At 42.5% G+C, this 23,614-nt stretch overlaps 1 protein-coding gene across 12 annotated transcripts in view; it reads left to right on the plus strand.

Annotated features, from left to right (window-relative positions):
- APBB2 (amyloid beta precursor protein binding family B member 2) overlaps positions 1-23,614 on the plus strand; it is a 341,418-nt gene that overhangs the window by 264,541 nt on the left and 53,263 nt on the right. For all 12 annotated transcript variants that reach the window (XM_074951507.1, XM_074951505.1, XM_074951508.1 and 9 more), the window contains one exon: positions 3,267-3,394. In XM_074951507.1, the coding sequence (XP_074807608.1) occupies positions 3,267-3,394 (128 nt within the window). The remainder of the gene's footprint in view (positions 1-3,266; positions 3,395-23,614) is intronic.

Here is a 23,614-nt window from a genome sequence, read left to right on the forward strand (position 1 = left end):
TGTTAAGTGTCTTATGATAGGCTGTGCTTTGTAAAAGACTCTACCTTATTATCATAAAAAATCTATCTTTTCGGGAGGAGAGTGTTAAAGGAAATGGGGTCACAAATTACTGAGTTAGTACCATATTCTTCTCACCTTATTCACATGAGTAGTCCCACAGAGTCAATCTAAACAGACAAGCAATACAATTCAGACACAGAGGAGTAAATAGATTCCCACTTACTTTAGAAGAAATTCTTGTAACAGCCCTTCTTGGTTGGCAGAGCACTGACAGGTTAAAAAAAGCTTGTTTAAAGGAGGGAGCTAAATGAAGAGAGGAAGATGTCAACAAATTGGAGGGAAATCAGAAGGAATACAAAGTACATACAGCAAAAAAATTAAGATGAAAGAGTTGACTAAAGATTAAGTTTTTAGGATTGAGTAAAGATTAAAAGGACTAGTTTGGCTGAAATATTATTAAATGGGATTGAGGATTGGGACCATCTGTAAGTATTTCACCCCAAACAGGAGATAAATTGTTCCAGGTAGACAAGATGACATAATATCTCTTTCTCATTTCTAATTTCCACAATTCTGTGAAATCAAAGGCATGAAAGAAGACCATGTAATCTGTTTTGCTGCTTTACCACATACTACATTGTCATTTTTGCCACATACTGTGAAGATTATTTACCTTACAACTATATTGCTGCAGCAATGTGTCTCACTAAAAATAGCTTCCACCAACAGTCTTCTAGGATCAAACTCTTCTTTAATTTTATAGTAAAATCTCAATGATCTAATTCGGGATTGACGAGTTCGTAAAATCAAAATCTTCATAAAATTGAACATCTCAAAATTACAGTAGGTATGGTGCGTAAATTGCAGAATGCTACACTACATCGCTGTTTTCTTGTCCTTCATACCACTACAAAGAGATTTCCAATGCATTGAAGGTATCCAAATGTGAAGGGATGTCAACTTGTTCTTCATCAACATCACTTTATTTATGTGACGCTGCCCCACACACTCTATGGGGACCATATAACTGGTCATTCTCAAGACTGGTGTTCTTAAAATAGAGGTTCTACTGTATCTTATTTCCCTGGGTTGTTTTGTTTGTCAGAAGCCTTTCCCCTGCATCCCCCTTCCCTGCCCCCCCACCCCTGTAGCAGGTTTTTGCAGTCTCTTCAGAATTCTTTGACAGTCAGTGAGGTCACACAGAATTTGGCCAGGTTTATCCTGTCTCTTTGTATTTAGATTTCCAGAGTGCCTAAATAATTTCTGGTTGCCTGCTGCTACACCATCTCCATCACTATAATAGCCTTTGTATAATAAGGCAACAAAAATTGTGCAAAATATATTGCAGTTGGCCTGAGCCGAGCCATCCCTTGTGTATGCTAGAATAATTTCTTTTGATTTATGTTCAGTATGTCCCATATCTGCCCATTCTCCAGTCCTATTCAAATCTTTAGAATGTAGTTTTATTGCCCTAATTCCAGCATTATGATCAGCAGATTTTACTTTCTTGCAACAATTTCTTTCAGGTCATTGCCACATAAATAAATGTGTAAATAGAAAATTGGTCTAAATACACAGCAATGTTCTCTTTCGTGAGCTGTTTTCACTATCTTTGGTCTCTTAACAAATTCTTTATCCTTTTTCTTTTTCATAGTTCTTGTATTTTTATTCAGTAACCTTAGAAATCTGAGTGACTCTTCTTGCTCTGCTTTTGTACCTTATTCCTTCCTTACTTTTTTACTCTTCTACTCTTATTTCCTTTGTGCAATAAGCTACTTCATTAGTATTAATTCCCCATTAACCATTTGTTTATTGCAACTGCATCTTCTTTTCCTCCCCGAGATACCTTTGTGTGTGTATTTCCTTCCTTACATTTCCTTCAGACCTCTGTCTCCTCTCTCTGGCAAGACATTGCCTCCCCTTTTTTTCCTCCAGATGTTGTTCATCCCTCCATGTGTAAATCCATTTTGTTACAGGAAGAGATCCATTGTACAAGCAAATAAAGTAAACAGTCCCTTCCAAGCTGAAAGAAATGCATGACAGTCAGGGACACAGAATTAGACACACCATTAAAACTTGAGCAGTGGCAATCTGGAAAAGGGCTGCCATATCATTAACATGTACAAAAATAAGAGAGTAATTTCTAAATCCTCTGTCAGTGTGTGATCAGATTGTTTCCACTCTGAAAGGCATATGGGGATATACATTAATGGATGGTGTCTCAACAATGGGGAAACAAATAAATTCTTCTTACTAACTGGGGACCCTACACAGTCCATCCCTTTTAGATCAATATTTTGTCTTACAGTAACTCCAGTATCATTTCCATGGGGTCCTGCAATTCTCCTTGGATTACTGTTTGAGAAGATATACCAAATCAGACGAGAGAAACTGATTTCTGAGCCTCCTTTGGCTGCAATGTGTACTTCTTTCTGGGAAGCTTAAAAGACAGAACAACCTGGTGTTAGGACAGAGGTAGCTAGGTTAGAGAGAATACTAATAATACAAATAATTATCATTCCTAAATTGTCATAAAAGGGAAGAGTATCATAAAAATTGGTTCCTTTTCTTACAATATTCAACCAAGAAAAATGCAAATACTCACAGGCCGAAAGACAGGATGAAATCCTGGCTACATTGAAGTCAATGGCAAAACTCCCACTCACTTCAGTGGGAGTAGGGTTCAGCCTCAATGCTTTCTTCTTCCGATAGCAGATCCTAAAACCTTTGGTACGCAGAATGCCATCCACTCCAATAGCCCTTTTAACTGTGAAGTGGAAGCTGAGAAAAAGAAATCACAGCCCATCATATCATTTGATGTAAACAGTATGTTTCTCCTCCTTAAAAGGTTACTGGTTTTGGTGTTTGTTACTAAGGTTTTAATATTAAGAAATTTCTTATATTTGTTATGTTTAATTTTTTTTCAGGGAAACAAAGAACTTGTGTATTGAATATCTGAATGACCTTAAGATTGTTGTTAATTATATCGAGCCAATAAAACCGTTTACATTTTACAAATTGAAAAGAATTATTTTCTCCAGTTTGGTTTATAAAAAAAATCAGTAAATTTTATCTTGGACCTTTTAAAACCAGAAGTCAGCTTGTTTTCAAATGCACTCAGAATATATTGAAACTTTGAGTCAATCAAATGACTCAGTGGTATTTACCAATGCAAATAAAGAAAACCGAAAACATCTTGAGTTTTGAGCTGATTCACTTTGCATGAAGAACAGATTTTGTAATTTGTGTTTTGTTTTGAATTATAGGGAAAAGACATGTACCTTATACTGGAGAATGACATGCTAAATTTGGTTGACCCCATGGATCACACCATTCTTCATTCTCAGCCCATTGTGAGCATCAGAGTCTGGGGAGTAGGTCGTGACAATGGACGGTGAGTTTACAATCTCCTAAGACTTTGTTGCTTTGTGCTGTTGAAATCTACTAGTGTAGGGTGTATATATGCTTGCCAAGTGAAGCATCACTAATAGCCATTTTATTGTGTGATTATGTTCCAATAACTATGGGAGGATTTATATTTGTTATATTTGTTACGTAAGTTACTTAAAAAAACAACACACTTATTTTTCAAAACTCCTTATAGCACATTTTGCAAAATGATATTTGGATAAGATAGTCAAAGGGCCTCAACTTGACCTGTAAAGTTGTTTATGAAACTTTTATGTTCACAAAGAATAAACATATTTCTGCTTGTAAGTCAGGTAGTTAAGTACCAAATTACCTGAATTAGATGTGGAAATACTTGTTTGCATGTCCAAAATCAAGGGATAATTTTTCAAATGTAGTCCTGAACGTATTTATCCTGCAAGGTATACATTTCACCAGTATATAGTAAAGAAAGTATTTACATAGTTCCATTTCCACTTCCTCATACATTACAGTTGATCAAAGTAGAAAGTGAACTTGGTTTCCCCCGCTGATGTTTTTAAAGACTTTGATTCAGGAATGCACTTAAACATGTGCTTAGTTCCCATTGAAGTCAAGTTAAGCATGTGCTCAAGTGCTTTCCTGACATGGGATAGACTTAAACATGTACTTAGTGCCTCACTGAACCAGGGACTTAGCTATCTTTTGCTTCATACTTTCCTTTTGATGTGGCATTGTTGCAGGAATATAACTATTAAAATGGCTTGTATTCTCTCTCCCAAAAGGAATGGCAGAAATTGTATCTGTAATAAGTTATAATAGGGGTATCAGAGTGGTTTTGCCTGGTAGCTCAGTGAACCCTTGAGCTGCTTTTTGGCTGGCTATTGTATTGTTGCACCTGTCAGATGTAAAGCAAGCTGTTTGACCAGTACATTTCTAATACGCATCACATCAGCATGTTGGCTTTCAGGGTTGGTGAAATGTCTGTTAGTCTTTCTTGGTAAAAGAAAAGTCCTGAATTAGAAAGATTTTCACGTGAATTAATACTTTCAAAAGGTGCTAGGTTGATAACACTGAACACTGAAGCCTTCTGATTAATAAGGTGGCAGCAATGAAAGCCAAGGCTTATCGGCCTTATCAATATGCTTCAAGCTTGGCCTGAAGGGATCACTTTAAGGGAATGACTAAGTAGGTCAGTCTCCACCATCCACGGCATCTCTTTTAGAACCCTTGCCCAGGCCACCTGTAGTACACAGGCTTTTATGATGCAGAAACTCAGTGACTGAAACCCCTTGCTCATTTCACATAAAGCTGCCAAATAGGCAGTTGGATGGTTTTGACTTTTGGTCAGCTCAGACCTGGTCCATATTTGAACCAGTGACCTTGAAGTGAATGTTTCTGTGTCCGAATATCATTCCCCTGATCCATTCGTTCCTCTGAATGATGGGTATTTTTTGTTGCATTTTTAGTTTCTTTGGTTCAGATTTTTGAGCGATTTACAAGGACAAATCCAATTGGAAATGATGGAAAGCAAAGAGGTTTTAACTTCTCATGAATAAAACATTAAAGTGCTTCCTTTGCTTGAGAAAATGAACCCATTTCACATTTCCCTTCAAGTCAGATTTTCTAGAAGCTTTCTTTGGTTAGAAAATGGAGCATCTTTGGGGACATTTTGATATGGTACAGTTGAACAGGAAAAGTACATTATAATAAATGTCTGAAGGACAGAGAAAGGCTTTTACTGTATACCCAAATTATTTATTTACAGAATTTGAGAAGACCGTTTGCTTTTCTGTTACCTCTTAGTTTTCAAATATTTCAGATTCTGTGGATGATAAAATTATATTGTTGTGATATTTGTTCACAAATTGTTAAACTCCAATACACCATACTAGACCCACTAGTCATAGATTTAATAGGTTACAGAAATATCCAACATTTGTGATGTATGTAATGACGTTATTACTCCTAGCAGTTATAATTAGTTATTTGGAATAATTTAAGACTGTTGTACCCATTTTGCTCACTGCAGTGTTGAGAAAGTTCACGAGCTGCTGGATGAAATTTCTTCAGGGGTGGAGAGGCATGTAAGCCACCTAATGGGTGAGAGAGAGAGAAAAAGCGAGCATGCAAGTGCAGAGCAGGTGGTCCCCATATCTGATCCAAATAGGTCAGTGCAGATGGGCTCATCGGGGATGACCTGGAAGAGAGGCTATAGATCCACTGATACAAAACCCTCCACATAGGGGCACTAACTGCAATCTCAGCCCGTTGCAGTACCATGTCCTGCCCAGGGGCTGAATTCCAGCCCTGCCCAGTTTCCTGCACGAAGCCTCATTGCTCTCATCTACCCATGATAAGATAAGATATCTTATTTGCCATAGATAATGCGGGCTGTGAAATACAGATCTTAGTTCATATTAAAGCAAAGTAATGTCTATGCTGCTTCCTGCAGATGGCTACCATCTTGCTTAAAAGTAACTTTGTTTGTGACATCAGCAATACAGAAGACCCATGTCAGAGGTGATCAAACCAATTTTCTCTCCTTAACGTCGGAAGAGAAACTTGGCTGTTTTTATTATAATTGAGTGTTTGTTGTTTGCACAATAAATTACTTTTTCTGATTGGTCGCTGTTGATAACAGCAAGAAGAAAACAGAATTATTGAAGCTTTAATATATAAACATGGAACTAAAAATAGCCCATAATATCTCATTTGCTGTCATGTACAAAAATGTCCCTTTTAGATTTACTGTGCTATGAGCTACGCTTTTTCATCACAAGTAGTTTCTCTTTCAGAGCCTTCAGTTTTTTTTCTTTTCCTTGTATGAATTTTGGTAAAGAGGCTACATGTATTTTAAATATTGTACAAAGTCTTCTTCCTTCAGGTGTTTAGACCGTGAGCTTACCTAAATTTTTCTCCAATTAAGTTTGTTTAAATTTGTTTGCACCTACTGGATTAGAGAGTGTTCTAGAACAAACAATACAGCCATTGCCTATAAATAAACTCATACAGTATGTGCTGTTAATTAGTAGGTAATTATTTCAAAACAGAGCAGCATGAGTAAAATGACAGCTATGACTAGCCAAAATTACAGTGAGAATTTGGGGGTTCTGGAGGCTCCATGCAGTGAAAGTTCTTTGAAGGACAGTATAAATAATGCAAGGTTTGCTGAGCAAGCCCCAGTAGCCAGAGAAGGGGCATTTGTGACAAGAGAGAACTTGAGCTATGGCTGGACTCCTAAATTAGAGAGGTCAAGTGTTCTATTGTGTGGGTCACAGTTAGATGCAGGACACTTGGATATAACTGGAACATACTGCACCCTGTGGTCCCTGGGATATACACCTCTGTATTCAATTGGATGTCACTCCCCTGCTCTTTTGTATATAAGGGTAAGTGCAGGCGTGAGCTCATCCTGGCAAGTAGTCTGTTTGGTCCTCAACAGGGTGAAGTCAGAGCACTCCTTGCTTACAGGTAGAGGGAGAAGCTGCAATCATCAGAGAAAACAGAGCAAGAGAGATTAGGAGACACACAAATGCATAGTCTCTTTTGTGTGTCCTGTGTGGATTAATTTTAAGGAAGTCTGTAAAATCATTGCTTCTAGCATGAAATGCTCTGATATAATCTTGTTGCACATGGATGTTGATAATATATTAATACACAGTAATGAGTTGCTTTCCAAATCCTGCAGTGCCATCCATACTACACACATTCTCTGCTGTTTGTTGTGAAAGGAAGTGATAATTTAGAACAATACAGAAACTCAAACTTTTTTAATATTGAGCTATTTAAACGTCATTGCTCTCTCCAGGTCCTCGTTTTTAACAGTATTTTCCTTCTAGTAATTTGGTTGGATTTTGCATTGGAAAGATGAAAGGTTTTCTAATGATACCTGACCGGTGATTTTCTAAGATGTGCGGTAATGAAAGATTGATGAAATACAGAGATCTGCTGATGAAAGTTTAATCTGAGGATATGTCTGCTAGCTCACCTCAGGCAGAAGAATCTTCTGGGAGACTCTAATAATTCTCTCCATACTCAATGCTATTAACTTGACCTCTAGAGTTAATTTCTTTTTAATACAGTTCTGTGATAAGGAAAAGCTTCAGGATTTACTTGACCATTTTGCTGACTTAAACTGTGTGATTATTTTATATGTTGAAAAGTGATTTTCTGGCCTTCAGTTAATCATGCCGTCACACTAAGACTTTTTGGTGAACTAATCTAACCTTAAAAAAGACTATTATACCTTTTATAAAGTGCTTAACCAAATGAGTTCCTGGGGGGGGGGGGGGTGTACACTAATACATACGTACTATGCTGTGACTCTGAGCTACTGTATTTGATTACATACACATATTAGAGTGCTATGACTTTGTGATAATTATGAGAGCAAAAAGAAAGTATTGTGTATATGTTCTTCCTCTTGTCCTATTTTCTGTTTCATACACATAAAAGATACACATGATTTTCAGGGTGAAACCCATTTTTCTTAGTCGTCCATTAAATCTCCCTTTGTCCTGGCAGTATGATTGAGAAACACAGCAGGAAATATTAAAAAATAAGGAAAATCTTAAATGTCACTTCAATTTTGTTTGGTTTCAAGGCAGTAAAGAACAGCTCATTTTTGGGGGGTGGGATTGTGATATATGAGGTCAACCCACAAATCATAGTTGTATGTTTAACTTCACTTCATGTACTGTACATACTGCAGTCAGTAGTTAAAAACAGTGAACCCTGACTGGTGCTTTTCCTCACTTTAAAAAGTGCCCTGTTTCGGAGCTTCGATATCACAACTGTGAAAGTGTAAGCCTCCTAGAACTGTAAAATATGACTTTTTTCACTTGTGAGTGGCATGATTTTGTTACCAGTACGTATTCACGATCAGGTTTTGTCACTCTTTCCACTCCTGGCAATTTCTGGTTTAGTAGAATGGTAAAGGGGCAGCACATGGAGATTAGCAGGAGAAATAATTGGGCAAGAAGGAGAGTTTCCTACCTGGATGAAGATTCACGTTCTCACACAGCTGCACTTCTTCATCTTCTGTGCTTTATGAACATAAATTTCTATCTGGTACAAAAGGAAGCAGCCCAGCCACTTAGTAACAGAGGTCGCCATTACCTACCATAACACATTTCCCCCAATTCTCTCCTCTCTTTGTTCCTCCCCATTCACTGGGGAGTCAGGTTCAAAGGCTCTCTCCTGGTATTTAAGGATTTATGGGATTAGCCCTAGCAACCTGGAGAGATCATAACTCCCTCTATGACCATGACTTCATACAACAGCTATGTTTCACCTGAAGAACGCCACTATCAGCCAATAGGGAGAAGTTCATGCATGCTGGAGGCAGAACTTTCACAGGAACTGTTCATAGAACTGACTCCCACAAGATTAGATTAATCGTAAGGTTTACTGCACTCAAACTAGATGTAAAACTAATTTCTTCAATTGAGCTTTCAGCCAATGAGTTCATCACTCACACACAAGACAAACAGAAAAGCCTGTAAGTTAACTGAGTTATTGTTGTGACAAGCTAGGAATGAAGAGAGAGTGATGATTGTTGGTGTTTTGTTTTTAAATGCTTGGGAGTCATTCAGATTCTACAGTGATAGGAGCTGCAATACTGTGTAAGTAAATAGAAGGTAATAGAATTATGCTCCCTCACATGCCCTACTGATGTTTTGCCAATTGGTGTGTCACAATAGTGAAATATCCTCCATTTTCCACAACGATTGTTCTCTTAACGTTGGTTGCTTTCTTCATCTGGGTATGTCTACGCTTGCAGAGTTTTTGCGCTGTAAGTTTCACCGGTGATAGGGAACCGGTGAAAGTAAAGCGCTGGTTTGTGTACTCACTCAATTCCTCAGGCGTCAGAGAGCGTTTACACTAGCAGCACTTCCATCAGGATGAGAGCAGCGCTGTTGGCCAGCTATCCCACAGTGCAGCTCTCTCACTAGGTCTTGTGGGAGGTGGGGGGGGTGAGCGGAAGGCATTCTGGGTCCATGATTAGTGCCCCGTGCTGCACTGCTTCATGTCCCAGCAGCCCCATTACTTCCTTGTTTCCTTTGTGGTATTTTTTTTCAAAACCCCCCCTGCTGTCTGGCTGCTTTCCCTGCCACATCTACAAGCAAAGGGACAGGGTGTTTCAAACTTCCCGGGGCTTACAGTGGGAGGGGCGGTCAGAGCAGCGGAGATGCTGGCCAGAGTGGTCACTTTTGGAACTGTGGGATATCCTTTGGTGGCCAAAAGGTGTTTACACTGGTAGAACATGACTTTACTTTCACAACAGTGCAAAAAGAACAGCAGTAAGAGTTGTATGCCTCTCGTGAAGGTGGTTCTCTTTTTGCGGTGAAACTTCTGAGTTTCACTGCAAAAAGTCATTAACAAGTGTAGACGCTCCCACGGTTTTAGCGCAAAAAAGGGATATTTTGCACTTTAAATGGCAAGTGTAGACATAGCATCTGAGTTGTTGTTTCTTGGTGCACATAGCTGGTAAAGAGAGACTAGGAAGTATAAAGGAAAGGAAAGGAGCTAGACAGAGAAAAAACATGAGAACGAGGTACATGGAAACAAAGATGATGAGATCTAGCCTGCTTAGAAACATGCTGTTGGGAAAAGAGACAGGCAGGCAGTAATAGAGGGAGACACTCTGAATCAAAATAACTCGCTAAGATTAGAACAGTAGGTAGTAATACTGATGAAATGTAAGTGGCCAAAACATAGCCTTAGAGCAACGGTTCTCAATCTGCGGCCCAGAGCAGTGGTTCTCAACCTAGCACAGAGCTGTGGCCCATGTGACGTCCTCAGGGCCATACAGGTAGTATTTGGATGCGGCCCACAAATTGAGAACCACTGCCCGAGAGAAACAGGTGGGGAAGAAATTACTAGGGTTGGGGGAAAGGCAGGAAAACTGGAAAAACATTTAGAACAATAAAAAAATAGATGAGATGGAATAAAGCACAGTGGCCCAAATTTTCAAAACCTGGGAGCCTTAAAAATAAAACCCTATATCCCTATTTAGGCAACTAAATAACAATGCCTGATTTCTGAAGTGTTGAGTACCTGCAGTGCCCATTAACCTCAATGGGATTTGTGGGTGTTCACTACCTTTGAAAAGCAAATGCCTCAATACAGATTTAGGAGCCTGACTTTAGGCACTCAAGTTTGAAAATTTTGGCCCGAATGACAGCACTATAGTTTATTAAATATTAGGGCTGTCAATTAATCGAAGTTAACTCACATGATTAACTCAAAAAATTTAATCATAATTTAAAAAATTCATCGTGATTAATCGCACTCATAACAATAGAATACCAATTGAAATTTATTAAATATTTCTGGATGTTTTTCTACATTTTCAATATTGATTTCAATTACAAAACAGAATACAAAGTGTACAGTGCTCACTTCATATTATTATTTTTATTACAAATATATGCACTATAAAAATGATAAACAAAAGAAATAGTATTTTTCAGTTCACCTCATACAAGTGCTGAAGTGCAATCTTTTTATCGTGAAAGTGTAACTTACAAATGCAGATTTTTTTTTTTGGTTACATAACTGCACTCAAAACCAAAACAGTGTAAAACTTTAGAGCCTACAAGTCCACTCAGTCCTACTTCTTATTCTGCCAATCACTAAGACAAACAAGTTTGTTTACATTGACGGGAGATACTGCTGCCTGCTTCTTAGTTACAATGTCACCTGAAAATGAGAACAGGTGTTCACATGGCACTTTTGTAGCCAGTGTTGCAAGGTATTTACATGCCAGATATGTTAAACATTCGTATGCCCCTTCATGCTTTGACCACCATTCCGGAGGACATGCTTCCATTCATTAAAAAAATAATGTGTCAATTAAATTTGTGACTGTACTCCTTGGGGGGAGAATTGTATGTCTCCTGCTCTGTTTTACCCACATTCTGCATATACTTCATGTTATAGCAGTCTCGGATGATGTTCCGATGTTCGTTTTAAGAACACTTTCACAGCAGATTTGACAAAACTCGAAGATACCGATGTGAGATTTCTAAAAATAGCTACAGCACTCGACCCAAGGTTTAAGAATCTGAAGTGCCTTCCAAAATCTGAGAGGGACGAGGTGTGGAGCATGCTTTTGGAAGTCTTAAAAGAGCAACACTCTGATGCAGAAACTACAGAACCCAAACCAGCAAAAAAGAAAATCAACCTTCTGCTGGTGGCATCTGACTCAGATGATGAAAATGAACATGTGTCGGTCTGCACTGATTGGATCGTTATCAAGTAGAACCCATTATCAGCATGGAAGCATGTCCTCTGGAATGGTGGTTGAAGCATGAAGGAACATACGATTCTTTAGCGCATCTGGCACGTAAATATCTTGCCACGCCAACTACAACAGTGCCATGCAAATGCCTGTTCTCACTTTCAGGTGATATTGTAAACAGGAAGCAGGCATCATTATCTCCTGCAAATTGTAACCAACCTTGTTTGGTTAAGGCATCTTCTCTCTTCTCCTTTTCCTCAACCCAGCTGCTTATCTGGGTACTTCCATAGCACTTCCCCACTCTTGTTAATAAAGTCATTTCTGAGGAATTGTCTACATGAGAGAGCTGCATTGGTGTAACCTGAATCAGTTTTTAAACCAATTTAATTAAACTGTTGCAAAAGGGTGCGTGTATGTTCTTATTCTGGTTTGAGTAGCTTGTTTTAGTTTAGTTAAACTGGTTCCTTAATGATGTAAGCTAACCAAAATAAGCCATCCTTATACCAGAATGGAAGTGTCCACACAGCCTTTTGCACTGGCTTAAATATATTGGTTTAAATTCACATCTTAAGTTTTAGTGGTGCAACTTTGTGGTGTAGACAAGCCTTCAGTCCTTTCTGCTTGATGCCACCACCAAAAGAAAATGTAAGTATGTTAGATGTATTAAAATGTACACTTACCCACCAGTACATCTTTACGTGTGAGCCTGGTGTGTTGCTCTATCTCAGTCTCTGTGGATCAGGGATTTCCCTTCTGACTGATATCCCAGGATGAAGTGCATGTCTAGGGAAAATCCTAGCCTATGGAACCATAGATCTGTGTAACAAGGACTTGGCTTACCCACACAAACAACACCCTTACAAGTACTGTAGCTGCAGAATAAGGTAACGTTGTTTTTAGCAATGGTAAGGAGGATCTAATGGTGGGAGAGAAGTGGGATGAGAGTGGGGAAGGAGAAAAAGAATGAGTTTTGGAAAGAAAAATGGAACAGAGCACTTCAAAAGGAGGGATAGGTAGACAGTGGAGAATCTAGATGAGTCACAAGGTATTAGAGTGGGTGAAGAAATGGGGAGGTGGTTGTAGGGTTGTCACTACACTGAAGTTTAAAAAAAAACTATGCAGTATAACAAAATGGTTAAGTTCTGTACCAATGATACAGTGGCTGTCCTTAAAAACTTAACAATCACTTCAAATAGAGCTATTCTCAGTGTTCTCTAGGTATTCCCTATAGTAAGTAGTAGGAAGTACTGCAAATACGGAGGTAACCATATCTACTTTTCACTTCTACTTCGAGTGCTTGTTCATGTCGATTCCATTCTAGGTGTGCGCACTCCCACGTGCGCGGCTGTCAGAGATTTTTGCCTTTGCGGTATCCGTAGGGTTGGCAGTGGCGCCCTTTTGAGTGCCGCACTCATGCATCAGTATATTAGGTGCTGCCAGCCCTCTCAGTTCCTTCTTACTACCCGTGGCGTGGTGGTTAGTTGGAGCACCTTTCCCTTGCCTTGCAAGGGTCAGCAGTTCTTCTACTTCAGTCTTCCGGCGTTAAGGCCTTGTAAATAGTTTGTTTACCATAGTTAGTAAGTAGTTGTTAAGTAGTGTAGTTAGCCCTGATCTCCGGGTTTTAAGCCTGGCTCTGACTGCAACAGGCCTATGCCTGTTAATGACCCCCATAGCAGCCTCCTCAAGTGCGTGGGGGAATCACATGGCAAGGACAAGTGTCGCACCTTCCAGGCTCTCCTAGCACCCAGAGAACAGAGGGCTCTACCAGCACCGCTGGCACCACGTGTGTCGCAGGTCACGGCAAAGGCTCCCAGCGAGGGCAAGCCAGCTGTAAAGACCCCCCCAGAGGGCGGACAAATGACTCCCGTCTCTGGAGATGAGACAGCACTCTCCGTCTCCAGGCCCCAGGTCACTGTCTTCTGTAGGACACCCTGGATCGCTGGCATCACACTCAGTCTCCACCCTCTTGACATGGGTCGCCTACAGGAAGGCACCTGTCACCGTATCACCAGCACCGAACATCCTCCCGCCGTCTGTCTTCTCAGCACAGATCCCCATCTCCCAGATGGTGGGAACAGTCTCCATCGGGGTACCAATCCCCCAGCCCCATCACCAATCCTACTCGAGGCATTGGTCTCCCGCATCTCCAGTTAGCCACCAGACGCAAGCTTCGACAGCCCCTCTGTGGTCACAGGAAGGTGATTCATCTGGTACGGAAAGGGAGCTCAGCCCTTCACCTCGACAGTACTGGTGCGATTGGGCACCTGAGGCTGCATCGACCTCTGCGATGCCGTCATGGCAGCAAGGCCAGTGGCCAGCGCGATGGCCCTACTGTAGCGTGTGGGGTATGCCTCTGATTCCAATGCCTCCGTCAGTCTATTCCTCGGCTGCGGCCTCAGAGCAGTAACCGGCGGCACCGACCTCACTACATGGAGGTGCACTCAGAGGGTGGAGTAGAGGAGCGAGCGCCCACCCCAAAATCCTCCTCCCCCACGCGGGATGATGCCTTGGGGTGTCCCTAGGTGACCCAGTCCTCATCCTCGTCCCCGGATGAGGCAGTGGCAAGACCTTCTCGTGCCAGCCTGCCGGATTATTTTAAAAAACATCAGGCCCTGCTTTGTAGGGTGGGTACAAACTTAGGCCATTGCCTACATTTCCAAGCCCAACAGGCGGACACCTTGTTTAATATGCTCTCGGCCTCTACCCCTGCCCATGTTGTGCTGCCAGATGGGGTGATAAAAATAGCAAAAGGCCTTTGGCAATCTCCTTCTTCCATACCTCCCACCTCCAAGAGGGCTGAGAAAAAGTATTTCATCCCAGCCAAGGATTTTGAATATTTGTATACCCACCCTTCTTCGGGCTCGCTGGTCATCTTGGCAGCCAACGAGAAGGACAGACAGGCAAACCAGTTCGACTCCCAAAAATAAGGAGGCTAAGAGGCTGGACCTTTTTGGAAGAAAGATTTATTCAATGGTCAGCCTTCGGTACCAGGTGGTTAACCACTAGGCTCTTTTGGGGAGGTACAACTTCAACTTATGAGACTCCCTCCGTAAGTTCAAGGACTCCCAGCCCCAGGACTTGGCCCAGGAATTCGGGGCTCTAGTGGAGGAGGGTATGACGTCTGCAAGGTGCTCCCTCCAATTGCGTGGGACGCAGCTGATTCAGCAGCTAGGGTGGTCGCGTTAGTGGTGGTCATGCGGTGCATCTCCTGGCTTCAGACTACTGGCCTGTCCCAGGAAAAGCAGACCTCGACCCAGGATCATCTCTTTGATGGGAATGGGCTCTTCGCAGAGCAGACTGATGCGAGGCTGCACGGACTGAAAGACACTCGGCCACCCTTCACTCCCTGTGTCTGCATACGCTGCAATCAGTGAGGAAGCAGTTCCAGCTGCCCCGGCCACCAAGCCCTTGGCAGTATCGACAGGGGACTGCAAAGAGAAGGGATAGAGACACGAGTTTTAGTCATCGCCGCCCTTCCTCCTCCTGCGCAACTCAGCCCATCGAAGCCTCACGTGGGCTAGAAGCGCTTGTTTTGAGGGTGTGCTCGAGAGCGACGCCCCAGTCAGCTCCCCAGATCCACCTTGTCCTTTCCTCAACCGTCTTCATCCCTACTGTTTGCCCTGATCATGGGTCACTTCAGACCATTGGGTGCTAGAGATTGTATCTTGGGGCTACACCCTGCAACTTTTGGCCAACCCAGCCCTCCCTTCCCCATTCCTCTTCAGGGACCCTTCTCACAAGCAACTCCTCATTCAAGAGGTCGATACCTCATGCAGCTGGGGGCAGTGGAGGAGGTCCCTTGGGACATGAGGGGAAAAGACTTCTACTCCCATTATTTCCTAATCCTGAAAACAAAAGGGGGTCTAAGATGCATTCTGGACCTGCAGCGCCTCAACAGTTCTCTCAAAAAGTTGGAGTTCCTCATGGTCTCCCTGGCTTCCATCATCCACTCCCTGGATCTGGGAAACTGATACGCCACCCTCGATCCGAAGGATGCTTATTTCCATATCTCCATCTTCCAAGGTCACAGAGGATTCCTCCATTTTGTGGTGGGCGGGTGCCATTTCCAGTTAATGGTGCTGCCCTTTGGTCTCTCTTCTGCCCCGAGGGTATTCACAAAATGTATGGCACCAGTGGCCACATACCTCACGCATCGAGGGGTTCAGATCTACCCCTGCGTCGATGATTGGCTCATCAAGGGTAGATCTCTGGAACAGGTGCAGAGGAGCCTTGGTCTGGTTCATCCCCACCAGTCACAATCTAGACCAAGTAATCTGGGTGCCAGTTCACATCTGATGATCCCTGGAGTGGTGGTTGAGCCCCAAATAGGTGTTGGAGGGAGTTCCCTTTGCGGCCCCATCCCTGTCGCTGACCCTGGTTTCCAATGCCTCAGACCTGGGCTGGGCGAGCTCAGCACACAAGGCCGCTGGTTGCAAGATGATCTGTCCCTCCACAGAAACGTCAGGGAGCTCAAAGCGGTTCGCTTGGCCTGCCAGGTTTTCCTGCCCCATAGGGAGGGTAAGGTGGTGAAGGTCCTAACAGACAATATCGCTGCAATGTATTATATCAACAGGGTGGAGCCAGGTTGTCAGCCCTTTGCCAAGAAACTCTCCGCTTTTGGGACTTGTGTGTGTAGTGTGCTGTCCATCTGGTAGCTGTGCATCTTCCCGGGGCCAGGAACGTGGTAGCAGATTGTCTCAGCGGGACCGTCTCATCTCGCCACAAGTAGTCGCTCCCCCCAGAGGTGGTCAGTGTGATGTTCTGGAGATGGGGGGACTCCCTAGGTGGACCTGTTCACATCCCGTCAGAACAGGAAATACCATATGTTCTGCTCATTCCATGGATTGGACTGGGGCTCCCTGTCGGACACCTTTCTGCTCCCATGGTCGGCGGCTCTGATATACGCCTTCCTGCCAGTGCTGCTAATCCACAAGATACTTATGTAGATCAAACAGGACAAGGCAAAGGTAATCCTGGTGGCTCCTGTGTGCCCTTGGCAGCACTGGTTTGGCACGCTGACAGACCTTTTGGTTGCTGCCCCGCTGCTGCTTCCTCTGCCCGGACCTGCTGTCCCAGAACCATGGCAATCTTCTGCATGCGATCCTGGCGGCACTGCACTTGACACCGTGGCTTCTGCATGGCTAAATGCAGAAGAATGGGAATGCTCGGCCTGGATCCAACAAGTCTTGTTGGGTAGCAGAAAGCCCTCCACCAGAGCAACCTACCTCGCCAAGTGGAAGAGGTTCACGTGCTTCATTGCCAGTTATCCTGGACTATCTTCTACAAGCTCCAAGGGCTGTCCAGTCAAAGTCCACTTGGCTGCTATTTTGGCCTTCCACCCTTCACTCCTGGGCAGGTCGGTCTTTACTCACAACATGACGGTCTGGTTTTTGAAAGGTCTGGAGCTCTACCCGCATGTCAGGGATCCCGTCCCTCCCTGGGACCTGAACCTTGTGTTGTCACGGCTCATGGGTCCTCCCTTCGAGCCTCTAACTTCCTGCTCCCTCTCCTCCTCCTCCTGGAAAGTTTTTTTCCTGGTCACATAACGTCTGCCCATAGGATCTCTGAGATCAGGGCAGTTATTTCAGAGCCGCCCTATACCATGTTCTACAAGGACAAGGTCTAGATGCGGCCGTACCCAGCATTCCTGCCCAAGTTCACAGTTTCATACCAGGCAAGACATATACTTACCGGTCTTCTTTCCAAAGCCTCTTAAATCAGAAGAGGAGCGCAAATTGCATGCCTTGGACATCAGGAGGGCATTTGACTTGTACCTCGACAAGACTAAGCCATTTCGCAAGTCAAAGCAGTTGTTCATTGTGGTGCCAGACAGGATGAAAGGTCTCCCAGTGTTTGCTCAGAGGATTTCATTCTGGGTCACAGCCAGCATCCGTTACTGGGGACTTCAGTCCTGCCAGTCTATTTTACATGGAAGACATTCAGACACTACTGAGGTGGGCAATGGTTAAAAAAAACTTGAGATATGGAGAGTGAGATTTATATAAACATATAACTTAAGGGGTAGGCCACTTAAAAGAGAGAGTAATATTTTAAGAAGCACCATGCCAAGAAATTTGTAGGCACCATAGTGTCTGGAGCTGTCACATTATCAAAGACACACCATAATCATGATTCCAGTATCTTTGTACAGGTGATAGCAGAAACAGTTGGTTGTCCTGCAGTGGTTTCCATTAAAAAGTCAAAATTTGTAATAGAAATCACATACATTTCATAATTATTGCCTGTTGTAAGCAAAGGACTGTAGTGTTTCAGGTATCATTACATGCTAAGTACTGGGAAATACTGACTTCAGAAGGATACCCATTCTGATTCCACTCAAGTCATTTCTGAACAAGTAATCATTCCAAGTGGCCAGCAGAGCACCATGAACTAAAATGCTTTTGTAGTATTTCCTGGAAAAGCAGCCAGTAAATATTCTGCCTCCCTAAATTCTCTTTGTCGTTTTACCTCTACTCCTAAACTGTTGAGTAGTGTTACTGTCCAGCAACACTGGTACATTTCAGTGGTAGATGAAGTGTTCTATAGTTATGCCATGGTGGATTAAAATCCATTAAAAAAAAAAAAAGCATCTGACTTTATTTACTTCGTTTTTTTAATTTAAATTATTTTTTCCTTTTAAAAAATAAACCCGTTTAAAATGAAATCTGAGTTTAATACAAAAGATGTTAGGGGTAAATTTATTATAATCTCTCAAAACATTTAAATAAAAAATAAATATGCTGAATCCATGAGCATCTATCAAAATCTTTGAGTTAAAGGCTGCTTTTCTATATAAAGAAAGAATCAGGAAAAATATCTAACTTTTGAGATCAAGCTTTATGAATATGGCACAATAGGTCCTGCTGTATTAAGGGCTTGTTTTGTTTAATTAAAATAAATTGTATATATTGTTTTGTGTGTTTAATTAAATTCCAGTTACCATCCTAATGCAGCTTAACACAAATATGAGCAAAAAGTTTATCTAGTTAATAAGTATTACATCATTCACCATTTTCTAACATATTAAAAATGTACAATTAATAGAATCTGAAAATATTATGCTATATAATTGCTTAAATAAATGTATATAGTTATAGTGCACCTGCCTAGGTAGCAAAAAGATGTACCAAATCTAGTGTAAAGGATCTATTTAGTTGTAAATCAACGTGTGTTAATAATTATATCAACCAATGAGAATGCAGCTTTCTTTAGAAAATAACTGAAGTAAAAATGGAAAAGTTGAACGAAATCAGTGATTTAAATTGAGGCTTTCCACTTGGTGATTTAAGCAATCCACCATGATATATGCCCCAATTGTGCAAACAGTGCACACATGCTTAAGTTTATAACTGTGAGCAGGGGTGAAAGTAACATTATACACCTACCGGGCCCGGATCTGGGCCACTGGAAGGGGCAGGGCATTGGGTGGAAGGGGCAGGGCTGCGGGGGGACGGGGGGGGTGTCGCTTCCCCAGCCAGCCCATCTGCGCTGCCTGGCCCACGCCATCCGGGGCTCCAGCCGCTGTTGCGGTAGCGGCAGTGGCTGGGAGCCCCAGGCCCTTTAAATCACTGACCCTGGAGCAGCTGCCCATTTTTGCCCCCACCCGTCGGGGCAAGACGTTAAAGCGCTGCCGCAGCAGCGCTTTAAGCAGGGCTCTTTGCTGCGGCAGTGCTGCGAACTGGCCGGTACCGGCAGTTACTTTTTACTGGCCCACTTTCACCCCTGCCTGTGAGTAGTCCCATTGAAATCAGTGGACCCAGCTCACATACCTAGGAGTTTGTAAACCACCTTAGATCCTTTGGACAAACGGTATTACACAGTATGAGTCAGTTTCTGCCCTCTCTTGCCTCCTGGGCAATGTCATTAGCTGCATTGGGCTGCACGGGTGTAAGAGAGCAGAATCTGACCCTAAATGCAGGAGGATGCTCTTATTATCAACTAATCAGTTCAATTATTTAAATCTCATATATGCCTCGGGATTCCTTTTCACATCTGTTACCAGCTGGTCATGTTTCAAATATTTATGCAGTGAATTTGTATGCAAATGATGGTTAGTGCATGCTGTACTCTCCACTTCTGTATTTTTAGAAAATATTTACATTTTCTAATTTCAGGCTTATAATCCTGAGGATAATGTGTTGGCATGTTTCCCAATGTCAGCTCCACCAGGGAAAAGGGCCTTTGTTCCTTGGTGGTATTTATTTGCCCTCTAGCAGGGAGGTAAATCCCACACTGAAATCTCTTTGATGAGTGCAAATACATGTATGTATACTTAAACACTAATATGAGCATACTAGTTTTAATTTCTCAGCATGAAAATTCAAATATATTAAGAATTTTGTTAATACAAAACCAAAAACAGAAAAAAAATTAGCTTAATTTGTCACACATGCAATTTCAGTATTTCTGCAAGAAGGAAGTTGAAAAATCTGTCTGTATTATATCTCATATAGTATTGTCTGTTGAAATCACATCCATTTCATTCATCTGAATTAAATTCCATAAGTATACATTCATCTAATAATTTGACGGATACATTAACATAGAAACTCAGAAATTCCTGGAAAGTATTTCATTAATTATTATCTTTACTTAACAGTAGTGAAACTTGAGTTATAAAAAAGACCATTTTTATTAAATTCAAAGCTGACTAGATACACAAATATAGGGTATGACTGAACTCCCATTGAATTCAGAAGAAAGACTCCCAGTGACTTCAGTGGGAGTTGGATTAGGCCCATAGTTCATCGATGTAGGCTCAGAAATGTAGATAATACCTACCAACGTCAGAGTAGTGTTTGAATCCTAGATATTTAGTATGTTCTTCAAATGGCATTGTTTCTTAATAGCTTCAGGGCATTATAGGAGGAAGAAATAAAGGTAGTGTATTAAATAGCTTGCTATGAGTCCTAGAGAAGCTGGAAGGAGTTAAAGGTTTGTGGATCTGGAAGCGGTGGTTGGCTTCAGCATTTCGGCCTAGGCTATTTGTTGAAAGGAGACCATGTAATAAGAACTGTGTGCTTGTCATGTTTGATGTAGGTGAATTTTTCCTTTGCAAGCAATCACCTATGACCATGAGACTCATATGCCTTCAATTTGATGCAGTTGGGACGCTATGGAAATGCATTAAGACATTGTCATCGGGTGCCCAGCCCCAGTAAATCCAGCTCCCCTGTGCCAGAACAGGTGCTCTCAGTTTGGGCAATTAGGAGGGTTTTAAGGGGCTGCAGAATTTGAGGGAGAGGAAGCCTTGGTGAGAGTCAATCAGGAAAAGTCAGGAGACTGGAGGAGGTCTCTGGGGAAAACTACAGAGAGTAGAAGGCTCACCGTAGGCCCTCCCTGGAAGAAAGGAGAAGTATCAGGAAATCCATGGGAGGGGATAGCCGGCTGACCTTCCTGAGCTGAAGAGCCAGTGCCAGGAGGCTGAAAAGGGCTGAGACATAGGAGCCTGTGGAGGGATTAGCCTACTAACTTTCAAGAGCCAGACCCAGTGCTGGGAGGCTGAAAAAGGATGAGGGTTAGCAATCCAGTGGAAGGGCTAGCCAGCTGTTCTTCCTGAGCCAGAGAGAACCAAGGCCAGAGAAGACTGGAGAGGGCTGAAGGCTGAGAACTGCAGTGGGAGATGCCTGCTGCTTCTTAGAACCAGAGAGCTGGAGACAGAGGGAAAGAGAGGCTATGCTGGAGAGTGGTGTGGGGAGGGATGCCAGATCTGTATTTGGTGTTTTGTCTGGATGGTGATGTTGGGACTTGTGTGCACAGGGCTTTCATTTGTAATAAATAAACCCCACAAAGACTGTTTGCACTCAGAAAGACTATTGGACTATTTTTGGGGACTCTGAAGGAGGGAAACTGAGACAGGTGTGTCTGTCATGCCGTGGTTTACAGCAGGAGGGTGCTCCAGACAGGGCTGCCATATGACATTAGAGTGGAAAATGTGGGCATTTTGACTAGCCTCTGGCAAGAGGCCAGCAGAGGCCACGGAGTCGTGGCTGGCCACACCGCAGAAGACCAAGGAGAACCGAGTAAGAGACTTGTTCAATCTAGGACTGGTTTTAGGGACTGTGAGGAAATTTGGGGAACCTTTCTGCGATGTGCATAAATTTACAAGGAATGTCTTTCGTGCAATGTTTATGGGGAATATTTGTTTTGTTGGATTGATATGGGAAAGTTTGGGTCGGGCCCTGGAGTATTATAAGGAATGTTTTATGCAATATGTTTGTGGGGGATGGGTTTTTGGTTTTGGGGTGAGAGTGGCCCAGGAGGGGTCTTGTGAGAGGCAGGGTTTGGGGGGGGGGTGTTTTGTTTTGTTCTTTAGCAAGGGGTATGTCACAGGATGGTTGGTCCCAGTAGATGAAGTAGGTCCAACTCTTGTGCCAGAGTAGGTGTTCCTATTTAGCCAATTGAGAGGGCAGGCCAGCACAAAGGGCTGTAAAGGATCAGAGAGAGACTCTGAGAGAGAGAGTCCCACTGAGTCAGAGCAAACTGGTTCAGTCAGGAAGGGCAGATGAGAGCTGCCAGAGATCAGGAGACTGGGAGTGCCAGAAGGAAATAGAAGGTGGTTCCTGGGAGAAGGCAGGAGAACAACAAGAGGGGTTTGCTGACTGGCATCTAAGAGCCAGGGCCAGAGAGGGCTGAGGGCAAGGGAGCAGCAGAGGAGTTTACCCACTGACATCTCCAGGACCAAAAAGCTGGACCCAGTGAAATATGAGAGGCCCGGGGAGAGGGATGCCCCCCAGCAAGGATGTTCCCAGCACAGAAGCTGTGGAGATTCCTGCTAGGAAGGGCTGGGGTGGCTGTCCTGGTTTAAGGACAGGAGAGGACCATCAGAGTCTGGGCTTGGTTGAAGGCACCAGTATGTGGGGCATCAAGGTACAAGATGTCTTAAGTTTTAATGACTACACTGGGATGAGAAATGGACCATACTTTTGGGACTTTTGTTATGAATTATTTGGACTATGTTGTTGTAATAAACCAGCCCTAAGGATAGGTAGCATTGTGACAAGAAAGGCTGAAGTTAAGTTGTTGGGTCACCTGAGAGGAAAAGTCCAGGCAGGACTGTGTGCCTGTCATACTGCAGCCTGTAATAGGAGGGCATGCCAAGCCGGGCTGCCCTATGACAGATACAGCTTGTTAAAGTGGGCACTTCTGGTGTCGAACATTTGTTATTGAATAATAGCCGTGTCTGGGACAGTGGTAAATGTTTATCTAGGAAGTATCTCCCTGAAGATAACTCTGGGATCAGTATTTTTCAAAGGTCTTTGAGACCAGGCTAATTCAATTTGCTAAGTTGTACAGAGTTGATTTTTGCACTGCAGAGCCACACTAGCTATCTTTCTCCTTTTATTGAGATTTAGTTCTTACCTGTTCTTTTATGCCGCGTCTTAAGAAGCTAAACAAATTCTTGCAAGCATACTTATGAAAAACTCATCTGAGAAGCAGATAGACGGTACCTAGAACTGTGAAATAAATGGTTTAGCTAGGGAAAATATTCATTTTTGTAGATTTTTGTCTTTTTTTACTAGAAGAGTAAATAATTGCCCTCTAGATCACCTTTGTGTTTAAAAGAAGATAGCCATTGTTTCCTGGGACCAGAGCATCTTGATAATTTTAAAGTAGTGTTGTGGATCTCTTTAGAGTGGAAATGGTCCTTAAATTCCATTAGTGAGGTGGCTGCAATACATATTGAAAGTGTTTTGTCTTAGACATAGAGTAGACCTGCAAGTCTGGGCCCACAGCTCAACTGTAGCATGACATTGTGTTGCAATATAATTTTTATAGAATAACTCTCTGTCCATCTACTAAGAAACTCTGAATCCTCTGCAACACAAAGACATAAATTCCACTTAGCTAACATTCAAACAGATAAAACTACAGCACTTTTCCAGGTCCCTTGTCCACATAATCTAGCTTTATTTTTGTCAAAATGTGTATGAAACTTTAAGATTTTACTGAACTCTTTGCATGGGTGCAGGAGGTTTG

Source organism: Natator depressus, chromosome 4 (assembly GCF_965152275.1).
Source record: "Natator depressus isolate rNatDep1 chromosome 4, rNatDep2.hap1, whole genome shotgun sequence".
Lineage (NCBI taxonomy): Eukaryota > Metazoa > Chordata > Testudines > Cheloniidae > Natator > Natator depressus.